Below are 23,876 nucleotides of genomic sequence, written 5' to 3' on the forward strand. Positions count from 1 at the left end.
CTGGGCAAGAGGATATGGGATTTTTGTGCCTTTCTTAGTAGCTTGCTCCTTTCCACAAAAATGCAAAAACATATATATAAATCTTTCCATGATTGTATACAGGTTACAAGAGAAAATTAGGCCTGTGTGATACAGAATATTGTTTATTTGTTCTGTGCCAGGAGCACAAGGTGTCATGATCCGAGTTACCGGATATATAACCCATTGCACGTTCATCCAAACATGGGTTAACCAGAAGCAGCGACTTACCTTGGGTGAAAATTAAACCACCATCTAACCACCGAGGGTTAACAACCCGCTAACCACTGCTACCAGTGACCCCACAAATTCTGGTCCAGCCTATACTTGTGGGGAAGGAGCCCTCCTCACTCCTATGTACCTCAAAGAACCTGCTGGCCTGGACCACACAGGGGGGGACCTTTTGGCCCTTGGGCTGAACTACAACTCCCATCATCCCAGGCCGCTGGCCACGCTTGCCGAGGCTGATGGAAGTTGCAGTTCCGCCACATCCGGCTTGGGTAGCCTGCAATGAGGTCTGATTAAACAGGGAGGTATAGAGCATAGCTAGCAGTCACCATGGAGAATTCAACTCACGTCCTCTTTGGCTGGGTGGCCAGGATAGTGGTGTTTGCCAGATGTTCCGGACCACAACTCCCATCATCCACTGCTCCCATACAGTATGAACCAAGGCCTATCCAGGAAGCATGGCCAATGGCCAGGGGCCAGTTGTGGTTCAGAAGCATGGGGCCAAAAGTATCCCCCCCCCAACCTGGCCTAATATCTCCCCCCCCCCCGCACCATCCTTGCCTCCATCTCCATCTTGCATACAACACTCATTGTGGTGTGGATTCACTGCCGCAAACACAATGCAGTATAAAAATATGATTGTTTTCCCCAAACTGAACTGATTGGCGATCGAGTAGGGCGTTGCCCCCCTGGCTTTTCACTGTATTTCTGTAGTGAATCTGCACCTTGAGCAAACAGTATAATGGATATGTCCCTCCACCACTGCCACCAGTGTGCACTTTGTCTCACTCTACAAGGGGTCGTTTCAGTCTCATGGCAAGAGCCATCTCTCTCTCTCAGCAGTCCGATATGAAGGGAGGAAAAGGGATGGAGGAGCAGGGTGTTGGAGGTAGAGGGGGTGGCCTCACCCACTTTGGGCCATGGCCCGCACCCCCCAACAAATCAACTCAGAGTGAACATAACTCTGGAAAGCAAAAAAAGGAGCTCCTGCCCTCTGATCTCATGATAATGCCCATTGACCAATAGCAGATGTTTAGGACTAGGAACAGCATTTTGAGGCAGGCAAACGTGCTGGATGAGCACCCCCTCCCCATGCACAAAACGCGTAAGCTCCTCAACCGGTTTGTGGGGCAAAATCGAAAAAGGATGCATTTTGCTACACCCCCGTTTCTCTTCTGCCTCTCCATCATCCCACCTCGCCGGACACGCAATCCTTTCAGGACCGGGGTAGGAGGATGGGCTCACTTTTCACCAGAAACCAGTCCCAGTTGGCTTTCCCATTGTTCCTTGGCATTACGTAACAAAATATTTAAGTCAGGGTTCGGGGCTGAAATTCTTCCAGCTCTGGCAAAGAGCATTCTGTAACGGATGTGTGTAGTGTTTGCCCTACATAAGGAAAACTAGTGTTCGGCTTTTGCTCACCATCCTCAGCACCTAGATTCTAAAAACCTAACAGACAAAAAAGAGGGTTCTGCAAGCAGAGTCTGAGACCACCCAGCCCAAGATGGTTCCCCCCCCCCCTGCAAGAACCACTCTCAGAGGGGAAGGAAGGAAACCGCAGCTTCTTCTCGAGCCAGAAATAAGTTGTTCAGCAGCTTCTAGAAGAGAAGTTAAGTCTCAGAAGAACAATAACGGCTGGTAAGGTTTTGGAAGCTGGCATTGTGGATTGCAGGCCTTCGGAGCACCTTGATCTGTACTGCTGGAATCAGAAGTGAAGCGGAGCTCCGGCGCGATGAAGGAACGCCTGCTTGGGTGCAGGGCAGGAACCGTTCCGAGCACAGAATCGTTCTTGGGGAGGCAGGGTTGGAAGTAGTGGAGGTGCAGAGGACAGTTCCCCTGCTTCGAAGCCAGCCGGACCCTTGCGGAAAGGGCGTCATCCCTTGCGAGCTCCCCCCGCCCCGCACTGCGTGGGCTTAGTGGCCTATCTGCCGGTCGTCGTACGTGCTATAGCGCTTGACGTGGATGCGACGGACGCGGTCGCGCAGCTCAAAGCTGCCGTCATCGTCTTCGATCTGGGAGGCCTGGGGGCGGCTCCGGCTGGTCGCCTCGAGCAGGGAGTTGTCGGGAACCCGGGGTGTCTCGTACAGCAGGACGTTCAGGGTCTCCTCGTAGATGCGGGCCTCAGGGAACTCGACCTGGAGGGAGAAAAGAGTCGAGGGGGTTACCAGGAGGAGCAAACGCACCAAAGATCACCCTTCTTCACCGACGTTTGTGGAACGCTTTCCCCAAGGAGGCTTGCCAGGCACCCCTGTGACGTATCTTCAAGTGTCAAGCAAGAACCTTCCCTTTTACCCAGGCCTTTGGCTTTTTAGCTATGGCCTTTTAGAGTGAGTAGGATGCTTTCATGCATTATTATTATTTATTGAACTGCAATACCTCAAGGACCGCCTTTTTCCATATGAACCTTAGTCAGACCCTGAGATCGTCTTCTAAGGCCCTTCTTCGTGTGTCTCCTCCACGAGAGGTCCGGAGGGTTAGCAACACGAGAACGGGGCCTTCTCTGCAGTGCCTCCCCATCTGTGGAATGCTCTCACCAGGGAAGTTCGCCTGGCGCCTTCATTGTACACCTTTAGGCGCCAGGCAAAAACGTTCCTTTTTAACCAGGCCTTTGGTTGATCTGATTTACATCCTATACCCTTTTAAATGTGGTGGGTTTGGGGGGGTATTGGGTTGTTGTTTTTATTTTTATTATGTATTTTGTGGTTTTATATCTTGATTTTATTCTGTGAACTGCGCTGAGACCCCCAAGTATAGAGTGGTATATTAATATTATTAATATTAATAATATTAATAATAAATAACAACAACAATATACCGCCCTTCTGCCGTAGATCTCAGGACAACCCACAGACTAAAAACACAAGATAAAAACACAGAATGCAAACAAGAACAGAAAATAACCACCACCACCTATTTTAATGTATGGATTTTTAAAATATAAGCTGCTTTGACTTGCCGTAGCAAAGGAAAAAAGAGACAAGCAAATTTAATAAATACTAATAACGGAGGCCAGAGGGAGCAAGTCCTCTCGGCTACTTCCCCCTGCCCTGCTGCTGAATCTTATTCAAGTAAATACAAGCCTAAGTTAAGGGCTTAGTTGCTTCCCCATCCCAGAATCCTCAGCTGCCTCCTTCGCTCCACTGCGCCAGACAGCAAGAGAAGAGCAGGGGTGCTGAGGGCAGGGAAAGAGGTTGTAGCTTCTGCCTCTGCCAAAGCGTCTTACACCCTTCGCTATAACTAGGAGCAGCAGAATCTCACAAAAAGAAAGCCCTCACCGATCACAGTGACGAGATGCTTACATGCACAAAGATGGGAGGACTTATTATTGCCTGCTATAGAAGAACAGCTGTTGGAATTAATGGATTTGGCTGAGATGGCCAAGTTGGCATACTTAATTAAGAGAAAAATCACTGTTGACATTTATTAATGATTGGAAACCCATCAGGGGCTTTCTGCACAATAAGGAAAATGAACTTGTGCAGTATCAGGTTTGAAGAGTAAAAAAACGGTTGGCTATGGAAAGTGGAAGAGTTGAATGTTCTTATGAATTAAGAATTTTGCACAAATTTTAAAAGCTCATAGACAGAGAATTGGAAGTTTTCTCCTTTTATTCTTCTCTATTTTCTTTTAATTTTCATGTTTAAAAATGCTTGATATTTGTTGCTTATTTCAGTATACTGCTTTTTTAAAAAAATATATTTCTGTATACTGTGTTTTCAAGCTTTAATAAAAATTCAAGGGGAAAAACAAAAAAAGAAAGCACAAACATGTCAAATTGGAGCCCTCGGCTTTCCCTGTCCCCAAGGACTGGTTAGTTCGACACTGGTGTGTGAAGTTTGGCACCCTGCTCTCAATTTTTGTTTCACATGACACCCTCCCTTCTTCAGACTGTTGCAAGTCAAATGCAGTGGGGACAGTCAAAGCAAGAATGCCCAGAATTCCTTTGACTGCCTTTGGTCTATTGTTATTTTAACTTTTTGAAAGTTTTATATTACTGTTTTGCATGTTTGTTGTTTTAGATTTTTTATATTTGCTTTTTACAATCAAGATGTGTACAAATCTTCTAAAATAAATTAATCTGGCAGGCCGCCGTGAGAACAGGAGGCGGGACTAGATGGGCCCCTTGGCCTGATCAGCAGCCTTGTCTTATGTTCTTATTGGATTATAAAGTTATATATGGTCCAATACATGTGCTTTGGACCATATATAACTTAATAATCCATGTGCTTTGAGAGGGACGCAGGTGGCGCTGTGGGTTAAACCACAGAGCCTAGAGCTTGCTGATCAGAACGTTGGTGGTTCGAATCCCCGCGACGGGGTGAGCTCCCGTTGCTCGGTCCCTGCTCCTGCCAACCTAGCAGTTCGAAGGCACGTCAAAGTGCAAGTAGATAAATAGGTACCACTCTGGCGGGAAGGTAAACGGCATTTCCGTGCGCTGCTCTGGTTCGCCAGAAGCAGCTTAGTCATGCTGGCCACATGACCTGGAAGCTGGACGCCGGCTCCCTCGACCAATAAAGCGAGATGAGCGCCGCAACCCCAGAGTCACGACTGGACCTAATGTTCAGAGGTCCCTTTACCTTTACTTACATGTGCTTTGATATAGGCTCTTTCCCTGGCCTATGGAGGCACTGTAAAATCCTCCCCTGAAATTTGCTCAGAAGAAGCCACACAGAAAGGGATGTCTGTGTTGATAGTCCCGCCCCCCAACAGAAACCACAAGGTCAGCATACCTTGGTTTGCTTCTTCTCCGTAGCGTAAACTATGGATGTGCAACAGACTTCAGCCAGCTTCCTCCCCTGACCGTAGAATGACCAGCAACAGATCTCATCCCCAATCACGTCTTTGATGAAGAGGACTCTCCCATTGAAGCTGAGGGAGAGCTTATCAAACAATTCTATGTTCTTCAACAAATTGTCGTCGGAAGTGCTGAAAAAATGATTTTTAAAAAAGAGGAATGACGTATGTGGATCATGGGCTTGTGACAGGGCCTTTTTGGTGGCAGCTCCCCTGTTTGTGGAATGCCCTCCCTGGGGAGTTATGTCTCCCACCCTCGTTACTGACTTTCAAGAGGATGTTAAAAACATTCCTGTTTCCTCCAGGTGTTTGATGGCTGAAAGACACAGTTCCTGGCAACCCTGAAAGCACTGGTTGAATGTTTTAACTGTTATCGGAATGCTTTTTAAAGTTGCCATGATGTGTTTTCCACCCTGGGCTCATTTGCAAGGAAGGGCAGGATATAAATTGAGTAAATAACCATTTTTTCACATCTGGATTCTGCCTCTCCCCCCCCCCCCCAAAAAAAGAGCTCAGAGGTCCCTCTGCCCATTTTAATCCTCACAATAACCCTTTCAGGTAGGTTGGGCTGAGAAGATGGGTGACTTGACCCAAAGCTCCCTGGCAAGATTCACAGCTCAGTAGGTATTTGAACCTCGAGTTCCCTAGTTGGAAACTTCGACCCCATTACACAATGCTAGTTTTCACATGCTCAACATCCCAAGCACAATAACCCCGTCCTCACATTCTTCATCTGAAGGAGACCAAGTGAGCAGTGGAAGATCCGCTTATCCCAAGTACTCAACAAGAACAGGCTGAGCGTTTCCAGTTAAAATAAAAATTAAAAAGAAACAAAAGAACTGGTAACAGGGCAATGTATGGCCAATACTGTAGGCAGCTGCTGCCAGTCAGAGTGGACAATGCTAGGACTGATGGGCAAATAAAATAAATAGGAAGCTGTTTATAGCAGATCAGACTATTAACTGCCTATCCTCCACGGTATTTTAAATTTAAATTGGGAGAGCTGTGCTGTTTCGTACAGCAATTAAATCAAACCTTTCCAAATATTAAAAAGAGAGAGAGGTTTGCTCCAGCTGAAACCAACATGGAATAAATATGAAATAAGCCCGGGTTCATTGTCCTTCACATTTACTACCAGAAACAATAAATTCAACACTGTGGGGAGGGTGTCAGATATTTCTCAAACTACCGTGAGATGCTGGACTAGATGGGACACAGGCCTGATCCAGCAGCCTCGTCTTATGTTCTTAGGGAAACCACAGAGACTTTACCTTGTGTAGGAATACTTGTTGTTGCTCCTGTTATACAGCAGCTTCACCACAGGCTGGAAGGAAGAGGGGAAGTGTCAGAAATATAGAGCTGGAAGGGACCACAAGGGTCATTCAGTACAACCCCCTGCAATGCAGGAATCATTCGCCCAACATGGGGCTCAAACCCACCACCCTGAAATTAAGTCTCGGGCTGTACTGACTGAGGAAGAAGATGGCTAGGTCTCCTGGGCAAAGGAGTCTCTGGTGAGCCCCCTTCGTGTGGCACTTTCTTGAGCCTATTTGTCAGTAGCAGCAGCAGCAGCAACGGCAAACACACCCAAGGGTGGCCAGGGGGCTCCCTGCTTCTCCACAAACAGTAAAAGGGAACCTTTTTTTGTCTGAGGGCCACATTCCCTCCTGGCTAACCTCCTGAGGGCCAAATGCCAGTAGTGGGCGGGGCCAGAGACAAAAGCAGGCAGGGCCACACATGCAAATATTGCCTTTGTGTAGTCCAGGGGTAGGCAAACTAAGGCCTGGGAGCCAGATGTGGCCCAATCGCCTTCTCAATCTGGCCTGCGGACGGTCCAGGAATCAGTGTGTTTTTACATGAGTAGAATGTGTCTTTTTATTTAAAATGCACCTCTGGGTTATTTGTGGGACATAGGAATTCGTTCGTTTCCCCCACAAAAAATATAGTCCGGCCCACTACATGGTCTGAGGGACAGTGGACCGGCCCACAGCTGAAAAAGGTTGCTGACCCCTGGTGTAGTCGGTTAGTTTCAACACACACTGACGTGCCCCCTCCCTGTAGTCTCCCCCAAGGAGCATTTTTGGACTTCAAAGACACGTTCCAGCCAGGAAAAAACACTCAGGGGTGTGAAGTAGAGGTGGTGAGGGATGTCTGGCTTGGCGGGAGCTCAGAGGGGTCTGGAGGGAGTCGCTTGGCTCCGGGGTCTGGGGTTCCCCACCCCTGGCTCCAGGGCACTGTGGAAAGTTAAAATGGTGGGGATCCTTTTGACCCTCTGGATGCTGCTGAACTACAACTCCCATCATCCTTGGCCACTGGCCACACTTGCTGAGGCTGATGGGAGCCGTGGTTCAGCAGCATATTGTCAGTCAAGGGCTCAAGCCTTCTATCTCCCCTTTCTGGGTCTTCCTGGGGTACCCCAACCCACGAATTCCCCATCTCTGGAAATTCAAGAACAAGACCTGGAAGGAAAAGCACCCACTTTCATTGCGGATTCGATGAGCCTCTCCTCTTCTTTGGGTGATGTGATGACCGGGATGTTGCAGACGGGCTTGTACGAATCTTTCTTGTCCTGCAGAACAGAATTACAGACACACAGGTAGATGAGTGCTGGTTCGGTGTCCCCTTCTTTGGGGGACCACAGAATCATAGAGTTGGAAGGGACCCCCCAAAGGTCATCTAGCAAGGCAGGAATCTCAACTTAAAAGCACCCAGGACAGATGAGCCTGCAAAACGCAGAAGTCAATAACCAGCCTGAAAACCACTCTAAGCACACTTGCGAGGGGATAAGAGTTTCAAAGGTTAGAACTCTCTAAGATCCAGTTGAAGGTGGTGGTTAAAAATGCACTTCATCGCCCTCCCCACACGGTTGCCGACTGTGTAAAACAGGTGCAGGGGAACCTATGCCCCTGCTGAACTACAACTCCCACCGTCCCTGATCATTGGTCATGTTAGCAGGGGCTGATGGGAGCTGTAGTTTGGCAACAACTGGAGGGTCTAAGGTTCCCTGCAGCTGGTGTAAAAGAGGAATGGGGGACTGGGACTGCACCCACAGGTCTCTCACAATGTCGGTGGCCCTCAAAATCAGTGCAGGAACTAGTCCACAGGGAGACAACGGAAGTATTTGCAGGACATATTTAGGACCATAGGAAGCTGGCTTATACGGAGTCAGACTATTGATCCACCTAATCTAGTACTGTCTACACTGACTGGCAGTGGCCCTCCAGGAGATGCTGGGGATTGACTCTGGGACCCAGGTGCTCTATGGCCCATTCCCATGGCAGAGGCTGGGCAGTCATCTGTCAGGGATGCTGCCGTTGGGGGATTCCTGCACTGAATAGATGGCTAGTAAGAGCTGTTCAACAGCTGAATGGTCTCCCTCGGGAGCTGATGGACTCTCCTTCCTTGGAGGTTTTTAAGCAGGGATTGGATGGCCATCTGTTATGGAGGCTTTTAGCTGAGATTCCTGCATTTCGGGGGGGTTGGACTAGATGACCCCTGGGTGACCTTCCGACTCTACAGTTCTGTGATTCTATGACCTCCAAGGGCCCCCCTAACGCGCATGCAGCTCTCACCTGCAGGGCAGCCTGGCAGAGGTCTACCAAGCCCTGGATGAGGTAATATTTGGCTTCAGCCATTAGCTCTTTGACCTCCTGCCGGTTCTTCGGGAGGGCAACCGTGTTGTCTCGGAGGTAACTTAAAACGGTCCCAAAATGCTTCCCGCAGCGGTCGATGAGGATCCAGCCTGTGAGAGCAGGAGAAGACAAGAGAGCTGCAATCTGAGCTGGCATCAGGTAGGCGTGGAAGCTGATCGACAACAGGCAAGAAAAAGCTTGCACCCATCCCAAGGGTTCTTCATTGTTATATTTATTTATACGCCACCTTTTCCCCTAACAGTACTCAAGAACCTCGGTTTACAAACTTAATCCGTTCCGGAAGTCCATTTTTAAACTGAAACCGTACTTAAACCGAGGTGCACTTTTGCTAATGAGGCCTAATGAGGCCTCCCTCCACCGGTGCTCTTCCATCATTTGAATTTCGTTCTTAGACTGAGTTAAGTTCGCAAACCGGGACACTACTTCCGCTTTTGCGGAGTTCGTAAACTGAAAGAGTTCTTAAACAAGGCTGTTCTAAAACCGAGGTACCACTATATATATAAAATCTGTTTAAAAACATACCAATAATTACAATAAAAACAACATAGCACCAGCCCTTTCATTAAAAGCAGTTTCCAAAATCCTGTTGGAGCAATAAAGTCTTTACCTGCCGGCAGAAGGGCAGCAAGGAGGGAGCCAGTCTGGCTTCTCTAGGGAGAGACTTCCAGAGTATGGGAGCAGCCACCGAGAAGCCCCTCTCCTGCATCCCCACGAAGCATGCCTGTGAGGGTGGCAGGACTGAGACAAGGGCCTTTGCTGAAGATCTCAAACCCCGGGCAGGTAGATTTTGTTATATTCTGTTTTATTTGACGCTTTAATGTGTTGTAAACCATTTTTTAAATTTAAAATATAAAGCGGTATAGAATTGAAATGAACAATAAGAACACCAGTAATACTAAATTTCATTGCAAAAAAAAAAAGTTGCTTAAGACATGTGGCAACCACAATCTAGGTTTAGCTTTTGCACCCGAGCTTCTAACACTGGCTGCCAGCACTGCCCCCTGGCTCACCTTCTTTGTCCGAAAGCACCTCCATCCTGCCGCTGAACATGGCCTTCAGCATGGTGTCGTGCCGCGTCAGCACCTGCACCGTGGTGTAGTAGAGGGACCCGCCGACATTGAGCCGCACATACTTGTTGCCCAGGGTGCCGCCTTTGAAGCCACAGCCTTTGGGCTTGGCTCCTGGCGAGGGGCAGGCGGTCGCCAGGCAGGTGTCTCCGGACATCTCCTTCTGCAAGTAGATGACAACTCTGCAGAGGGTGGGCTTGACCGACTCCGCCGTGGTTGTGGGGGGAGGTTGGAGAGCCACGAGGTCACTGGCTGGGCAAGGAGAGTATTCCCAGAAGCAGTTTGCCCCTGAAGCCAAGAAACTGAACAGAGAAAGGAAGAGGAAGAGAAAATGAGAGACATAGTGGGTGGTCCAGAAAAGAACTTTATTTCTCTTTGCACAGGGAATACAACCAGGACTCGGATAATTCTAATATGAGCCCACGCAGGTGCCAAGGTTTGGCTGGCTTAGTGACCTAGCTTTCTGGGCTCTATGGACGAGACTGTTATCTGTCCACAATCCTGGGAGCCAATATGAAAAGGTGAGTGGTGGCAGAACCCACCTATCATTATTATGGTATCTGATGATTGAGGGATGGGTTGCCAAGGAACTACAGAAAATGCTCCCGCCTGGTTGCTACCAGCCATGGCCCACAAGGTTGAGGGAATCTGGGGCTCAGGTGAGGATGACCAGAGCCTGCCAGGAGAAATGTACAGAAGTTGATTTTCCCCAAGGGACCCACATCCTAAACCGTTTGGGACGTTGCCGGTTAATGGCAGTGCCCTGGACGGAAGCTGGAAACCAAATGGCACATCAGCCTCATTCCATGCAGCACTTGCAAAAAGCAAGTGGCCGGCCCTCATTGACTGCAAGAGGACGAGGCTTGGAAAAGTGCAGACAACGCTCGTTGAGTTCTCCAAAGGCAAAGCTTCCTAGCAGGGCATCATTCTCAAGCCTTATCCAAGAGCCATCTAGAACATTTGCTAAAGCCAGGTTTCTCATGAAGCCAAGTTGCTAGTCCTTGTGATTACAATGAGGGCAATGAGCCCACTAGCTCCAAGTTCCCAGGCTGGCTGCTGAAAGCCCTACTGCCCAAGAAAAGGACAGTGTGGTCTCACCAGCAGAGAGTGTAAGAAGAGGGCAGAGGAATCAGCGCCCTGGCAATCTCCATGTATTTGTTGCCCAGGGACTGCAGAGCTGATGGGCAGCACATTCTGGCTTCTGCCAACAGCCAGGGGTCTAATTGCCACTGAGTGGCTGAAACCCCAGAGGAAGAGCAGTTCAAGCCCATCCAGTGGCCAAGCAGCAGCAGCAGCAAAAGCAGGGAGCTAGCTTCCCCTCTTCCCACCGACAAGCACTTTCTGCCTAAGAACCAGCACTTGTGTTTGCTTTCAGCCACCCTCCTCCAGCCCAATCCCTTTTCCTTTTGTGCTGCGTCTCTGGGATTGGAAGCCTGAGGGGCAGCGGCCCTTTTCAGGAGAGCAAAAATATTTTAAACAAATAAAATAAAACAATACTTTGAATAAAAACCTTACAGGGGTGCCGTAAGGACAAATTGAGATGTGTAATACCTAAGCAGCTGCGAAAAGTTCTATAAAAGCTGGGGCTAAGCAAAGGGGGAAAGGTACCTGCCTTTTCTAAGCTGCAATGGTGCAGAGCGCCAGCCAGCCGGCAGATCAGTAAACTGCCGTCTGGATGAGACCAAAGTCTGCAACTCAATCCACGCATCTCCAAACAGCGGCAGGAACCTGGGGCCCCTTCCCAGCCTTCCAGGATGACGTAATGGGCCTGACTCAAGACTGTCCCACACAATAGAAGCATTTCCTCTGCTTCCCCTAGTCCTCCAGTGCATTTTTGCATTTGTGACACACACACAAACTGGAAATGACTGAAGGCTTAACAAGCTTCTATTTCCAGCAGCCCCATTTCCATATCCAAGCGTGGCATGCAGATGGCATTTGGGAAAGGGCGTGAGAAGCCTGCTATACTGAGAACGGCCGCGGAAATATTTGATTGCAAGGGAATGCAGAGATAAGTGACCTTTGGGAGAATGCAGAGGTTATAATAAACAGTCTGTGTGCTGTGTCCTACAGCAAACTGAGTCATGAGTGGGTCCATGGGCCGATAATGCAATTACGCGGCCCAACACCAGACATTTCTCTTATGAGAACAGGAAGTTGCTTTGTACAGAGGTAGACCCCTGGTCCATCTAGCACAGTATTGTCTACACTGACTGGCAGTGGCTCTCCAGAGTTACAATCCCTATTGGGGATTGAACCTGGGGCCTTCTGCATTCAAAGCAGGTGTCCTGTCACTGAGCTGTGGTCCTTTCCCTAAAAATAAAAGAAGAGTCTAGTTCTCATTCTTCTGGATAAAGGACTGAAATAAGTAAGCATTGCATTGAAACGCTTGGAATATCCAAGAGCTGACGTAGTTGGTACCAAACAGGCATAGGCAAACTCGGCCCTCCAGATGTTTTGGGACTACAGTTCCCATAGTCCCTGACCACTGGTCCTGTTAGCCAGGGATCATGGGAGTTGTAGTCCCAAAACATCTGGAGGGCCCAGTTTGCCTATGCCTGGTACAGAACATATTGATATGTAGATTTTAAATATTAGGCTTCAGCCTTCTGACCCAAGATCACACTCCCCTGAGGGGAAAGAATCTCAGCCAAGGCAGCAAGGAAGGCAAAAATTATATACCAATAGTAGCTTCATTCACCAAGTGCCAACGCTCATGTAGGAAAAACAGAACAAAACCAGGCTTCATCTCACACACCCATGTTGAAAAGGGAAATCGGAACCTTTCAAGCTTACTTTCTACACACCGGATTTTCCCATTCTGCATTGTTGCCTATTTACTTAACTATCACTGACCCATTCATTCATGTGATTTAATGAATGGCTGAAGGGGAGGGGCAGATGTAAGGCTAACACTGTAAAAAAGGTCAGTCGGTTGAGGGAACATTGGGAAGAACCAAGGGGGTAATGGTTACAGGCTGCAGGAAAAGAACATGCGAAAACTTTAAAAGGAAATTAATTAAATCAGGGATGGGGGTGTTTGTTAAGGCAAGGGTCACATCCCCATGTGGGCAATCCTCAGAAGTCCACATGGCAGCGTGGGAGGAGCCAGATGCAAAAATTGGAGGAGCAAGTAATGTAAATTTGTACTGTGCACACCCCCCCCTCTCTTTATCCTCTAGTCAGGGAAGCAAGAGGCATTCTTCAAGGACACACACCCCAGCCCAGCAAAAACACTTAAAGAGTTGGGGGTGAAGCAGGCCTGGTGGAGTATGCAGCCCCAACAAAGTTTCAAGGGCCAGAAAGAGAGGCCTGGAGGGTCACAGATAGATCCCAGGGCTGAGGTTTACAAGTTTAAAAAAACAGAGGTCAGGGAGTGGGAATGAATTGCAATAATGTGCCCAAATGCAAAATCTCTTCATTGTGACGGTTTCAAAAGGGAGGGTGAATGGCAGGTCTTCTTTCTCTCCAGCGCTCCATATTTATTTGGCCCTCTTGCAGGTCGGTAACAGCCAGCAGAAACCCAACAGGTGCGGCATCCCCGACCTCTCTTGGCCACACTGTGGAATTTCTATCAACCCCAGCTCTGCAGCCACCCGGCTCTCCTGCTGATTTAAACAGCCAGCAGGAAAGAAACCGGTGTCGCCTCTCCCTATCAGCGCAGCACCTGTGGAACTTCCTGCTCCCACTTTGTTTGTTGTTTAGTCGTGTCTGACTCTGCGTGGCCCCATGGACCAGAGCATGTCAGGTGCTCCTGTCTTCCACTGCCTCCCACAGTTTGGTCAAACTCATGTTTGTAGCTTCGAGAACACTATCCAACCATCTCGTCCTCTGTCGTCCCCTTCTCCTTGTGCCCTCCATCTTTCCCAACATCAGGGTCTTTTCCAGGGAGTCTTCTCTTCTCATGAGGTGGCCAAAGTAGTGGAGTCTCAGCTTCAGGATCCGTCCTTCCAGTGAGCACTCAGGGCTGATTTCCTTCAGAAGGGATAGGTTTGATCTTCTTGCAGTTCATGGGACTCTCAAGAGTCTCCTCCAGCACCATAATTCAAAAGCGTCAATTCTTCAGCAATCAGCCTTCTTTATGGTCCAGCTCTCACTTCCATACATCACTACTGGGAAAACCATGGCTTTTACTATACGGACCTTTGTCAGCAAGGTGATGTCTCTGCTTTTTAAGATGCTGTCTAGGTTTGTCATTGCTTTTCTCCCAAGAAGCAGGCGTCTTTTAATATCGTGGCTGCTGTCACCATCTGCAGTGTCTTTGTCCATGGAGTTTTCTTGGCAGGGATACTGGAGTGGCTTGCCGGTTCCTCCTCCAGGTGGATCACGTTTGGTCAAAACTCTCCACTATGACCTGTTCATCTTGGCATAGTTCATAGCTTCTCTGAGTTATTCAAGCCCCTTCGCCACAGCAAGGCAGTAATCCATGAAGGGGTGCCCTCACTTACCCCTGTTTAAAGGAGCAACAACGCAGGAGAAAGCCGGAGCAGCAGCCATTCTTTATTTCCGCCTCCCCAAATATTTACCTCCCTTTTCCTCCATGGCTGACCTACTTCTGACCCCCACCCCCTTCCAACAGCCAATCAGCTCTCTCGCCCAAATTTACTCACCCACCAGCCAACTTTCCGCCCTCCCGCCCCACTCCCTCGCCCGCTAAACGCAAACACAACGCCACTTTCTTAAGCGGGCCCGCCCGGCCCCCCACTGGCCCCTCCAACCCCCGGCTGTTTACCTTACCCGACTGGGGAGTCAACCGGCGCTGCCGCTCCACGAAGGCCTCCGCCTCGCACCGGGAGGCGACGGGGGCTGAGCAGAACCGGCTGCGAGCGAAACCAGCCAGCCGGCGCGCCCCTCAAGCTTCCCAGACCCGGGCGAAAGGCGGAGCTCAGGAACGAGCAGCTCCAACGACAAGCCGCCCTTCCCAGTCAGGCGCCTCGGCCTACAAATCCCAGCGTGCAGCACGCGCCGACAGCCGCCCGCCGACGGGACTACATTTCCCAGCATGCACTGCCATTTTGGTTTTTTTCCCACCCTCTCCAGGCAAAAGCTTTGAGTTCAGAGCTGTCGATCGCCTTTAATTTATTTTTTTTAAAGACCAAAGTAGTATACCATGAAACACCCCACGCGGCGCTCTTATAAATGTGCAATTATTTGAGGTTTGTTTCTGATGCAAGGGACAAGCGTGATTTTCAACAGTTTAAAATCAGGAGTGGGGAGCCTTGTTCATCTCAGGAGCCGCCATGGGAGTAGCCAGGATTTATGTTTTAATTGGGAGTCGGGTAGAATCTTAAGTATTTAAGTTAAATATTTTAAGTATTTTATTGATTTACTTGGTCGGGAAGGCAATTGCACCCGCTTCCCCCCTTGGCACCTGCCTTCCCCCCTAATAATAATAATAAATGGTGTTTGCCGCCCTGAGCCCGGTCTTTGCTGAGGAGGGCGGGGTATAAATAAAAATTATTATTATTATTATTATTATTATTATTATTATTATTTCCACTCCTGATTTTAAACTGCTTAAAATCATGCTTGTCCCTTGCATCAGAAACAAACCTCAAATAAGTGCACATTTATGAGAGCGCCGCGTGTATAAAGTGTAAAACAATTGATTAAAATACAATGGTTCCCCGTTTCTCTGCAGACGTCTCTGGCACCATCCCTCCCGCTCCCCCTCCTTGCTTTTGGATGCTTCCTAGGGAAACTACCCTTCCCGTGATGCCTTCTCTCTCCTCCATCCCCCGCCTCGCTAAGTGGTACGTTCCTTGTGGGCGGGGCGGCAGGAGGAGGAGCCAGTGGCGGCTGCTGCTGCTGCTGCTGCTGCTGTCGCCGTGGCAGCGGAAGGCCGCGCTGGAGGAGGGAGGGAGGGGCAGCCGGGAGCCACCTGGCGCGTCCGCAGGGGCTGCAGGTGAGCCGGGCGACGGGGACCCCATAGGGGTGGCATTGGGAGGCGGGGCGAGGAGGGTGGCAGGCAGGTAGCCCATGCCTCTGAGTGCCAGTTGCTGGGGGACAGCAGGCAGCCCGTCCGCCAGGGCTGCTTACCTGCCTTTGTGCCCATCCTCGTGGGCTTCCCAGGGGCACCTGCCTTGCTTGGCCCGCAGGCGATGAGGCCTCGGGTGGAGCTTGGGGTGGAATATGAGCCAGCAAAGCCTCACCTTTAGCAGCTGCAGTAGCTAGAGACAAGCCTCCCTGTTCAGAGGCAGTCTATCTCACGGGACCAGCTGGTTATCTCCCGCTTGGACTACAGTGGTACCTCGGGTTAAGTACTTAATTCGTTCCAGGGGTCTGTACTTAACCTGAAACTGTTCTTAACCTGAAGCACCACTTTAGCTAATGGGGCCTCCTGCTGCTGCCGCGCTGCCGGAGCACGATTTCTGTTCTCATCCTGAAGCAAAGTTCTTAACCTGAAGCACTATTTCTGGGTTAGCGGAGTCTGTAACCTGAAGCGTATGTAACCTGAAGCTTATGTAACCCGAGGTACCACTGTACTGCAATTCGCTCTATGTGGGGCTACCTTGGAAGGTGACCCGGAAACTACAACTAATCCAGAACGCGGCAGCTAGACTGCTGACTGGGAGCGGCCACATAGCAACGGTCTTGAAAGACCTATATTGGCTCCCAGTACGTTTCCAAGCACAATTCAAAATGTTGGTGCTGACCTTTCAAGCCATAAACGGCCTCGGCCCAGTATACCTGAAGGAGCGTCTCCACCCCCATCGTTCTACCCGGACGCTGAGGTCCAGCGCCGAGGGCCTTCTGGCGGTTCCCTCACTGCGAGAAGCCAAGTTACAGGGAACCAGGCAGAGGGCCTTCTCAGTAGTGGCACCCGCCCTGTGGAACGCCCTCCCACCAGATGTCAAAGAGAACAACAACTACCAGACTTTTAGAAGACATCTGAAGGCAGCCCTGCTTCGGGAAGCTTTTAATGTTTGATGTATTACAGTATTTTAATATTTTTCTGGAAGCTGCCCAGAGTGCCTGGGGAAGCCCAGCCAGATGGGAGGGGTATAAATAATAAATTATTATTATTGTTATTGTTATTTTGGGGTGGCTTTTTTTGTGTGGGCTTCCGATTGCCGAAGGGTTGGCTGCTGTGGTGAAACAGGATGCCGGGCTAGGCGGTCCGGGGAAGCTGGTTTTGTAGGAAGGGTTAGGTTGGGTCGCAGCCACAAGTGGGAATAATGGAGCATCCATGTTCAGGGGGAGTGGACCAACGGGTAGAGCCGTGAATCGGCTGTTTGGCAGGGCTGCCCAAACCCCAGTGTGATGTATCATCAGTAGAAACACAGAGCTGAGCTGTAAAAGGAAGGTTTCATCAGCTGGCAATTTGTGTGTGTGTGTTTTTAAAGAATTGTCTTGATTTTATTCAACCTCTTATGATTTGTTTCGTATTGTAACCTTGAGATGTGGTCCAAGAATACTTTAATAAAGTAAAGACACTCCCTCCCATCCTTCCAAACACATAAAAGTTTTGACGCTCCCTGCCACAAGGCCGGCTTCTATTTATTTATGTTATTTATTTCCCATAAATATGCATAATTATATAGCCAAAGAGGGGCCCGTTGGTGTGTCCCTTTGGAGGGAGTTCCACAGGTGCCACCAAAAACAGCTTCCTTCCTCCCGTGCTAGGCAGCAACATCTACAGAGCTAAAGGTTCCCCATATTTGATTTATATGAAGTGCAGAAGAATGGTAGGCCTTACAATTGTTAAATTGAGTTTAAAACCACATCCTGACTGGTGAAGTAGGTCTCGGCCCTGGAAAAATGTGGCAAAAATATTCTCAGAGTGGCTGAAAAGTAATTCTCTCTGGGAAGCGTAGCTCTGTGAGAGGAATAGGCATCATCAAACAACTCCTTACCAAACTACAGTTCCCATGATCCTTTGGAGGAAGGCACAACTTTTAAAGTGGGGTGATACTGTTTTAACTGTATAGTACAGATGAGGCCTTACTCAGGGCTTTATATGCCAGTAGCACGGCCTTATCCTTCACCTGATAGCGCACTGGCAGTTCTTTCAGCAGAGTTGTTATGTGCTGTCAATAAGGCACCTCCTTCAACAGTCTTGCTGATCCATTCTGCATTGGCTGCGGCTTCTGCACTTAAGGGAAGCTCTACACAGAGTACATAAGGATACATTGAAATAAGGAAATGGCGACAAGCCTATTCGGAGCCCAAGCATCAAAGCCTGTTAGAAACCCAAGCATCCCAATATCGAGTGATACAATCTCTTGCTCTTTCCCTTCTCTCCTTTTTTTTAAAAAAAAGTTTCTTGTGTTTGGTTATTTTGCACAGAAGCCTAAAAAAGATCCATCATGGCCAAAGATATCCTAGGCGAAGCAGGCTTTCACTTTGACGAACTGAACAAACTGAGGGTTTTGGACCCGGAGGTGTCCCAGCAAACGACTGAGCTGAAAGAGGAATGCAAAGTATTTGTAGACAGTAAGTTCCCTCTCTGCCGAGCACAGGCCTGCATCTCTCACTCTTTGGGGCAACATTCATGTTTGGTCAAAGGGCTGGTTCACACACATTGCTTGACTGTTCACTGCTTGGAATGGTTTACTGGTGAATTCTGGTTCAGAAATCAAGAACAGCCATTAGCAATGACAGCATCTTCCTAACTTCCCTGTGTTTGTTTAATAGCCGTGGTGGGAGAGAGAGAACCTTGGTCTTGATGGTTTCTGTTCCTCCTTTCCAGAAATTGCAGAATTTAAGAAAATAGTGGGTGGCCTCATCGAACTTGTAGATCAGCTAGCAAAAGCAACCGAAAATGAGAAGATTAAGGTAACCTGACGGGGCAAAGTGACGAGTCTGTGTTTCTTCTCTCTACTCCAGACGTCAGAATAAGTAGGCTAGCCCTTTGTTGCACGCGCCTTTTCTCCAGTAATTTTTTTGTTCCCCAACAGACATGCAGCATATTGCGACTACTGTTAAAACTGGACAGTAGCTGGGTTTCCCGGTTGGGAATTATCCAAGGCCCTTTTGAAGCACAGATTCATAACTGAAGAGGAGGCTTTCCCTCCTGAGAGAGCGAGAAGAGGATACCTCTCTTGAGATGATGCCTTCTGCAAGATATGCATTGTTTAGAAACCAGTTACCCTTTATTATTCAGAGCATTTATTTTCTCCTACGCACATTTGACTGAGGGACACGGGTGGCGCTGTGGGTTAAACCACAGAGCCTAGGACTTGCCAATCAAAAGGTCGGTGGTTCAAATCCCCGCAACAGGGTGAGCTCCTGTTGTTCGGTCCCTGCTCCTGCCAACCTAGCAGTTCGAAAGCACCTCAAAGTGCAAGTAGATAAATACTTCCAGCGGGAAGGTAAACGGCATTTCCGTGCACTGCTCTGGTTTGCCAGAAGCGGCTTAGTCATGCCGGCCACATGACCTGGAAGCTGTACACCGGCTCCCTTGGCCAATAAAGCGAGAAGAGAGCCACAACCCCAGAGTCGGCCACGACTGGACCTAAATGGTCAGGGGTCCCTTTACCTTTACATTTGACTGATGAAGTGAGGAACGTACTGTCAGGGAACTGCCATCGGAGCTAGAGGCGGAGGGAAGGCTCCAGAGGGATGCCGGAGAGGGTCCCAGTAGGGAGAGAGGCAGCCCATCTTCTGGGGAAGGAAATCAGCGTAACACCAGTGGAGAAGGGGGGGCAGATGGGGGAATCGGAGAGGAGGCTCCAAGACTCTTCGCCGGAGACCAGTGGAGAGAGTACGGGTACTCCGTTGCCCACACCCTCCCTGCGCAGAAGACTTACGCGCAGGGAGAGTAGGAGGAGACTTGGCGTCAAACAACTTTTATGCTGGAAAAGGTTCAAGAAACACCCACTGATGGATTGTGCCAGCGACTGAGACAGTCACGATGCTGGAGGCTGTTCAGTCAGAAAGGGTTTAACCAGGTAACCTCGCCAGCAGTGGCGGCAACTTACGCACGAGCAACCCCTAAATCCACTACACATACGATTGCGTCAATACAATTTCGGGTGATGGCCCTGCTATTTTCAAATCACAGAATCGTAGAATTGTAGAGTTGGCAGGGACCACGTGGGTCATCTAGTCTAACCCCCTGCAATGCAGGAATCTTTTGCCCAACATGGGGCTTGAACCCGCAACCCTGAGATTAAGAGTCTCTTGCTGTGCTGGCTGAGAGACTTACAAGTCCGTGGCTGGCAAGCATCTTCTAAAAGGGTACTTGGTTGTGATCACAGGAAGGCGTCATCCAAGTGGGCTATGTGTAAAGACACTTTAAAAAAGTTTTCTCCATCTGCAATATATGTGCAGATTAAAAGCAACCTCTTCTTTAATCCATTGAAGCTCCATTCATTGTAGGTAAGATTTATTTCATTGCGTCGCATCACTAAGAATCAGTCCCCCCCCCCACCCCCAAATTGGACGGCTGCTAAGGTGCTCCGGGATCGCCCAGAATAAAATTCCTCTTTCCGCAGGCAATTGGCGCTCGCAACTTGCTGAAGTCCATAGCGAAGCAAAGAGAAGCCCAACAGCAGCAGCTTCAGGCGCTGATAGCCGAGAAGACAACACAGCTGGAAAGGTGCGAAAAGAAAAGGGATGCAGGGAAAGCTTCCCCCCATCTCTCATAACACCAGAACCCATGGACCGCCAAAGAAGCTGAATGTCGGAAGAATCAGGACAGACAAAATACTATTTCACACAGTGCAGAGTTAAACTATGGCACATCCTCCCATAAGAGGCAGTGGTGGCCACCAATTTGGATGATGATGATGGTTATGATGATGATGATAATAATAATAATAATAAATTATTTATACCCCGCCCATCTGGCTGGGTCTCCCACCACCCTGGGCGGCTTCCAACAAAGTATTAAAATACAGTGGTACCTCGGGTTACATACGCTTCAGGTTACAGACTCTGCTAACCCAGAAATATTACCTCAGGTTAAGAACTTTGCTTCAGGATAAGAACAGAAACCGTGCTCCGGCGGCACGGCAGCAGCAGGAGGCCCCATTAGCTAAAGTTGTGCTTCAGGTTAAGAACCGTTTCAGGTTAAGAACAGACCTCTGGAATGAATTAAGTACTTAACCCGAGGTACCACTGTACAATGGTCTGTTAAACGTTAAAGCTTCCCTAAAAAGGGCTGCCTTCAGATGTCTTCTAAAAGTCTGGTAGTTGTTTTTCTCTTTGACATCTGGTAGGAGGGCGTTCCTCAGAGCGGGTGCCACTACCAAGAAGGCCCTCCGCCTGGTTCTCTGTAACTTGGCTTCTCGCAGCGAGGGAACCGCCAGAAGGCCCTCATAGCTGGACCTCAGCCAGTCATAGAATCATAGAGTTGGATGGGACCCTGTGGATTACCGAGTCCAGCCCCCCTGCAATGTAGGAAAATGCAGCTGTGCCATAAAAGGATTGAACCTTGGCATTTTCCACACCACTCTCTAGCCAACTGAGCAGTCATGTCTCTTTGAATGTTTTTACTTTGTGGCCAGCAAAAATGAGAGGATCCTGTGGGACACCTTTGAGTTGAAGATGCACCTTGTAGGAGTCCTGCCACTACCTGCACAATAAATAAGCACAAATCGAAACAAATAGTATTTATATTATAGAGAGAAAAGATCAAGAGCTTGACAGTTGCAGAAACGCATACAGAATCCCTCAAAACAAGGAATACTGTCCACCACCTGCTGCAGATCACTGGTGTTTTTTAAAAAAGTCCCTTTTTCAAGTTCATGCAACTGACTGACAGCTTCTAATTCCTGAGGGGTGTTTTTTTTTTGGGGGGGGGTCAATCAGCAGGGAATTCCAAAGGTGCTGCTACACTAAAAGATCAATTTCTTGCACTGGTGTAATGAGTTTTATTTGGCATCTGTAGCTGTGCCATTTCTGCAGATCGGAATGGTCAAGTGAGCATACAGGGGATGAAGTAATCTAGCCCCACGTTCACGCAATTGCCTGGTGGTTTCTTAATCTAGCTGAAATCTGAGAAAAACCAAACTTGGGAAGGGAGCTTTTAACCTGTGATCTGTAGCAGGTGGTCCATAGTATTATCTGGGGAGGCTTTTCCATGTGCGTGTAAAACTCCAATGCCAGCCTTTTGTGTTCCTATAGTAAGAGATACTGTTTGTATGTATGTCAGTCTTGCTTATTACACACTTTCAAAGCTGAAAGCCCTTCATGGCAAAAGCAGAGAGCCCGGGTGCCTAATCTGCAGCCTTCCAGGCATTGCTGTACTACAACTCCCATCATTCCTATGGCCAGGGATGGGAGGGAGGTTGTAGTTCAGTGACATCCTTCCTCACCTGTCTTTGTTCATCAGGAGCTTGGCAAAAAGCGCAAGCTTTTACCTTATGCCAAGGAAGAGGTTGGTGAAGATGCCAGGTGGACCTCATTGGAGAGAGTGTTCCACAGATGTGGAGCCCCAACTGAAAAGGGATTTCTCCTATAGCACCATTCTGGAAACCTTTCCCAAAGAAGGGACATAGATCTGGTCACTGAGCACACTGATTCAGACTGACGGAAAGCTGCCAGGTCTGTCCTCGTTGCGTACAGCAAAATCTGGAAGGTCAAAAGTTAGCGAGTCCTGAATAGAGCCCACTTTTTCAGACACGCCAAGTGGGCAATTCCTGTCATCTCTTGACCCTCCAGCCATTTTGGCCAGCCGTGGCTGATTGGACTCGGAAGACGGCCGAGCTAACACATTTGCTCTGCTTTTTCTCCAGGTACCGCATCGAATATCAAACGCTGTGTAAAATAGAAGCGGACCAGAACGAATTCATCGACCAATTCATTTTCCAGAAGTAGAGAGAGAGAGAATGAGAGAGAGAATTTATGACCAGCACCAAACACACTGGGAAATCTTGAACCATTCCTATAGTCTAATGGGGTTTTTTTAGGGGGAGGAAATGGGAGGGGGCAATTTTGACCTTTTTATTTTTTTAATTGACCAAGATCACCTCTCAAAAACAAAACAAAAAAAGTTTAGATCTTAAATACTCTTTTGGACTTACTTTAGGTCTGGCAATAAGATATTTCTAAAAGGGACAGCTACAGCTATTGTATTTTTGAAGATTTTTTTTAATATGGCCAGTCATTTATATAGTCATCAGACTGTTCTGTGTTTTACACAACTTCCCATTGTTCTTTTTTTTTTTTGGTTTTTATAAAAAAAGCCCTGTAAAATACTTTCAAGGAAATCAGGAAATAAATTATTGTTTTTAAAGACGCCTCATTTCCTTTTTAAGTTGCCCTTAGTACATTTGGGTGTGGGCTGGAAACATGATTGGGTGGGAGAGCATGTAAAATTAGCCTGGCATGGGAAAAGTAGGCATCGCTCGTGGTCCTTGTGACCGGACACTTGAATCTTGTGCGATCTGCCGCACAACTGTCCAGTTCTGGACACTGCACTCTGAGGAGGAGATTGACTAGGTGACCAAGATGATCAAGGGGCTGGAAACCGAGCCTTACGAGGCACAGCTGAGGGAGTTGGGTGTGTTTTGCCTGAAGGCTTGAGAAGTAATATTTGAATATGGCCATAATATCTACTGCTTCGGAAGGCAGAACCCCAACCAATGGGTTCAAATGACAAGGAAGAAAGACCCCAATAAACATCAGAAGAACTTTATGAGGGCAAGAGCTGTTTGACAGTGGAAAGGACTACCTCAGATGGTGGCGGACTCCCCTTCGTTGAGGGGTCTTTAAGCAGAGGTTGACCACCTGCCAGGGATTCTGCAGCCGTGGTTCCTGCAATGCAGGGGGGTTGCTCCTTGTGGCACCTTCCAAAACTACAGTTCTCCAATTCCATCCTTCCATAATGTACTCACGTTTTCCTCTTGTGGAACATCATTTTGCCAGTAAAGGTAAAGGGACCCCTGACCATTAGGTCCAGTCGTGACCAACTCTGGGGTTGCGGCGCTCATCTCTTTATTGGCCGAGGGAGCCGGCGTACAGCTTCCAGGTCATGTGGCCAGCATGACAAAGCCGCTTCTGGCAAACCAGAGCAGCGCACGGAAACGCCGTTTACCTTCCCGCCGAAGCGGTACCTATTTATCTACTTGCACTTTGAGGTGCTTTCGAACTGCTAGGTTGGCAGGAGCAGGGACTGAGCAATGGGAGCTCACCCCTTCGCGGGGATTCGAACCGCCGACCTTCTGAT

General features: G+C 48.7%; 2 protein-coding genes across 2 annotated transcripts; one reads left to right on the forward strand and one right to left on the reverse strand.

Moving 5' to 3' along the window:
• Positions 1-509: 509 nt before the first annotated feature.
• On the reverse strand, positions 510-14,710 carry TNFAIP1 (TNF alpha induced protein 1). Its single transcript, XM_081172258.1, has 7 exons — positions 14,498-14,710; positions 9,704-10,062; positions 8,613-8,782; positions 7,520-7,609; positions 6,312-6,364; positions 4,977-5,172; positions 510-2,381 (listed from the first exon to the last, which is right to left on the reverse strand). Exons 2-7 carry the CDS (start codon positions 9,915-9,917, stop codon positions 2,160-2,162), a joined length of 945 nt encoding a protein of 314 aa, XP_081028384.1. The 5' UTR covers positions 9,918-10,062; positions 14,498-14,710; the 3' UTR covers positions 510-2,159.
• An 830-nt stretch (positions 14,711-15,540) lies between these two features.
• On the forward strand, positions 15,541-22,943 carry IFT20 (intraflagellar transport 20). The gene is made up of 5 exons (XM_081173247.1): positions 15,541-15,665; positions 18,050-18,196; positions 18,453-18,538; positions 20,200-20,303; positions 22,444-22,943. Exons 2-5 carry the CDS (start codon positions 18,070-18,072, stop codon positions 22,523-22,525), a joined length of 399 nt encoding a protein of 132 aa, XP_081029373.1. The 5' UTR covers positions 15,541-15,665; positions 18,050-18,069; the 3' UTR covers positions 22,526-22,943.
• The last annotated feature ends 933 nt before the right edge of the window (positions 22,944-23,876 follow it).

Source organism: Podarcis bocagei, assembly GCF_964188305.1.
Source record: "Podarcis bocagei genome assembly, chromosome: 15".
Lineage (NCBI taxonomy): Eukaryota > Metazoa > Chordata > Lepidosauria > Squamata > Lacertidae > Podarcis > Podarcis bocagei.

Bases quoted from the DNA above. Each gene is read 5' to 3' on its own strand.
- IFT20 (XM_081173247.1), top strand. From the start codon at position 18,070: ATGGCCAAAGATATCCTAGGCGAAGCAGGCTTTCACTTTGACGAACTG. The intron at 18,539-20,199 runs GTAACCTGACGG...CTCTTTCCGCAG, and splicing joins CCGAAAATGAGAAGATTAAG to GCAATTGGCGCTCGCAACTT. The intron at 20,304-22,443 runs GTGCGAAAAGAA...CTTTTTCTCCAG, and splicing joins AAGACAACACAGCTGGAAAG to GTACCGCATCGAATATCAAA.
- TNFAIP1 (XM_081172258.1), bottom strand. From the start codon at position 9,917: ATGTCCGGAGACACCTGCCTGGCGACCGCCTGCCCCTCGCCAGGAGCC. The intron at 6,365-7,519 runs GTGGGTGCTTTT...TCTTCCTTCCAG, and splicing joins TCATCGAATCCGCAATGAAA to CCTGTGGTGAAGCTGCTGTA. The intron at 2,382-4,976 runs GTATGCTGACCT...TTCTCCCTCCAG, and splicing joins CGGAGAAGAAGCAAACCAAG to GTCGAGTTCCCTGAGGCCCG.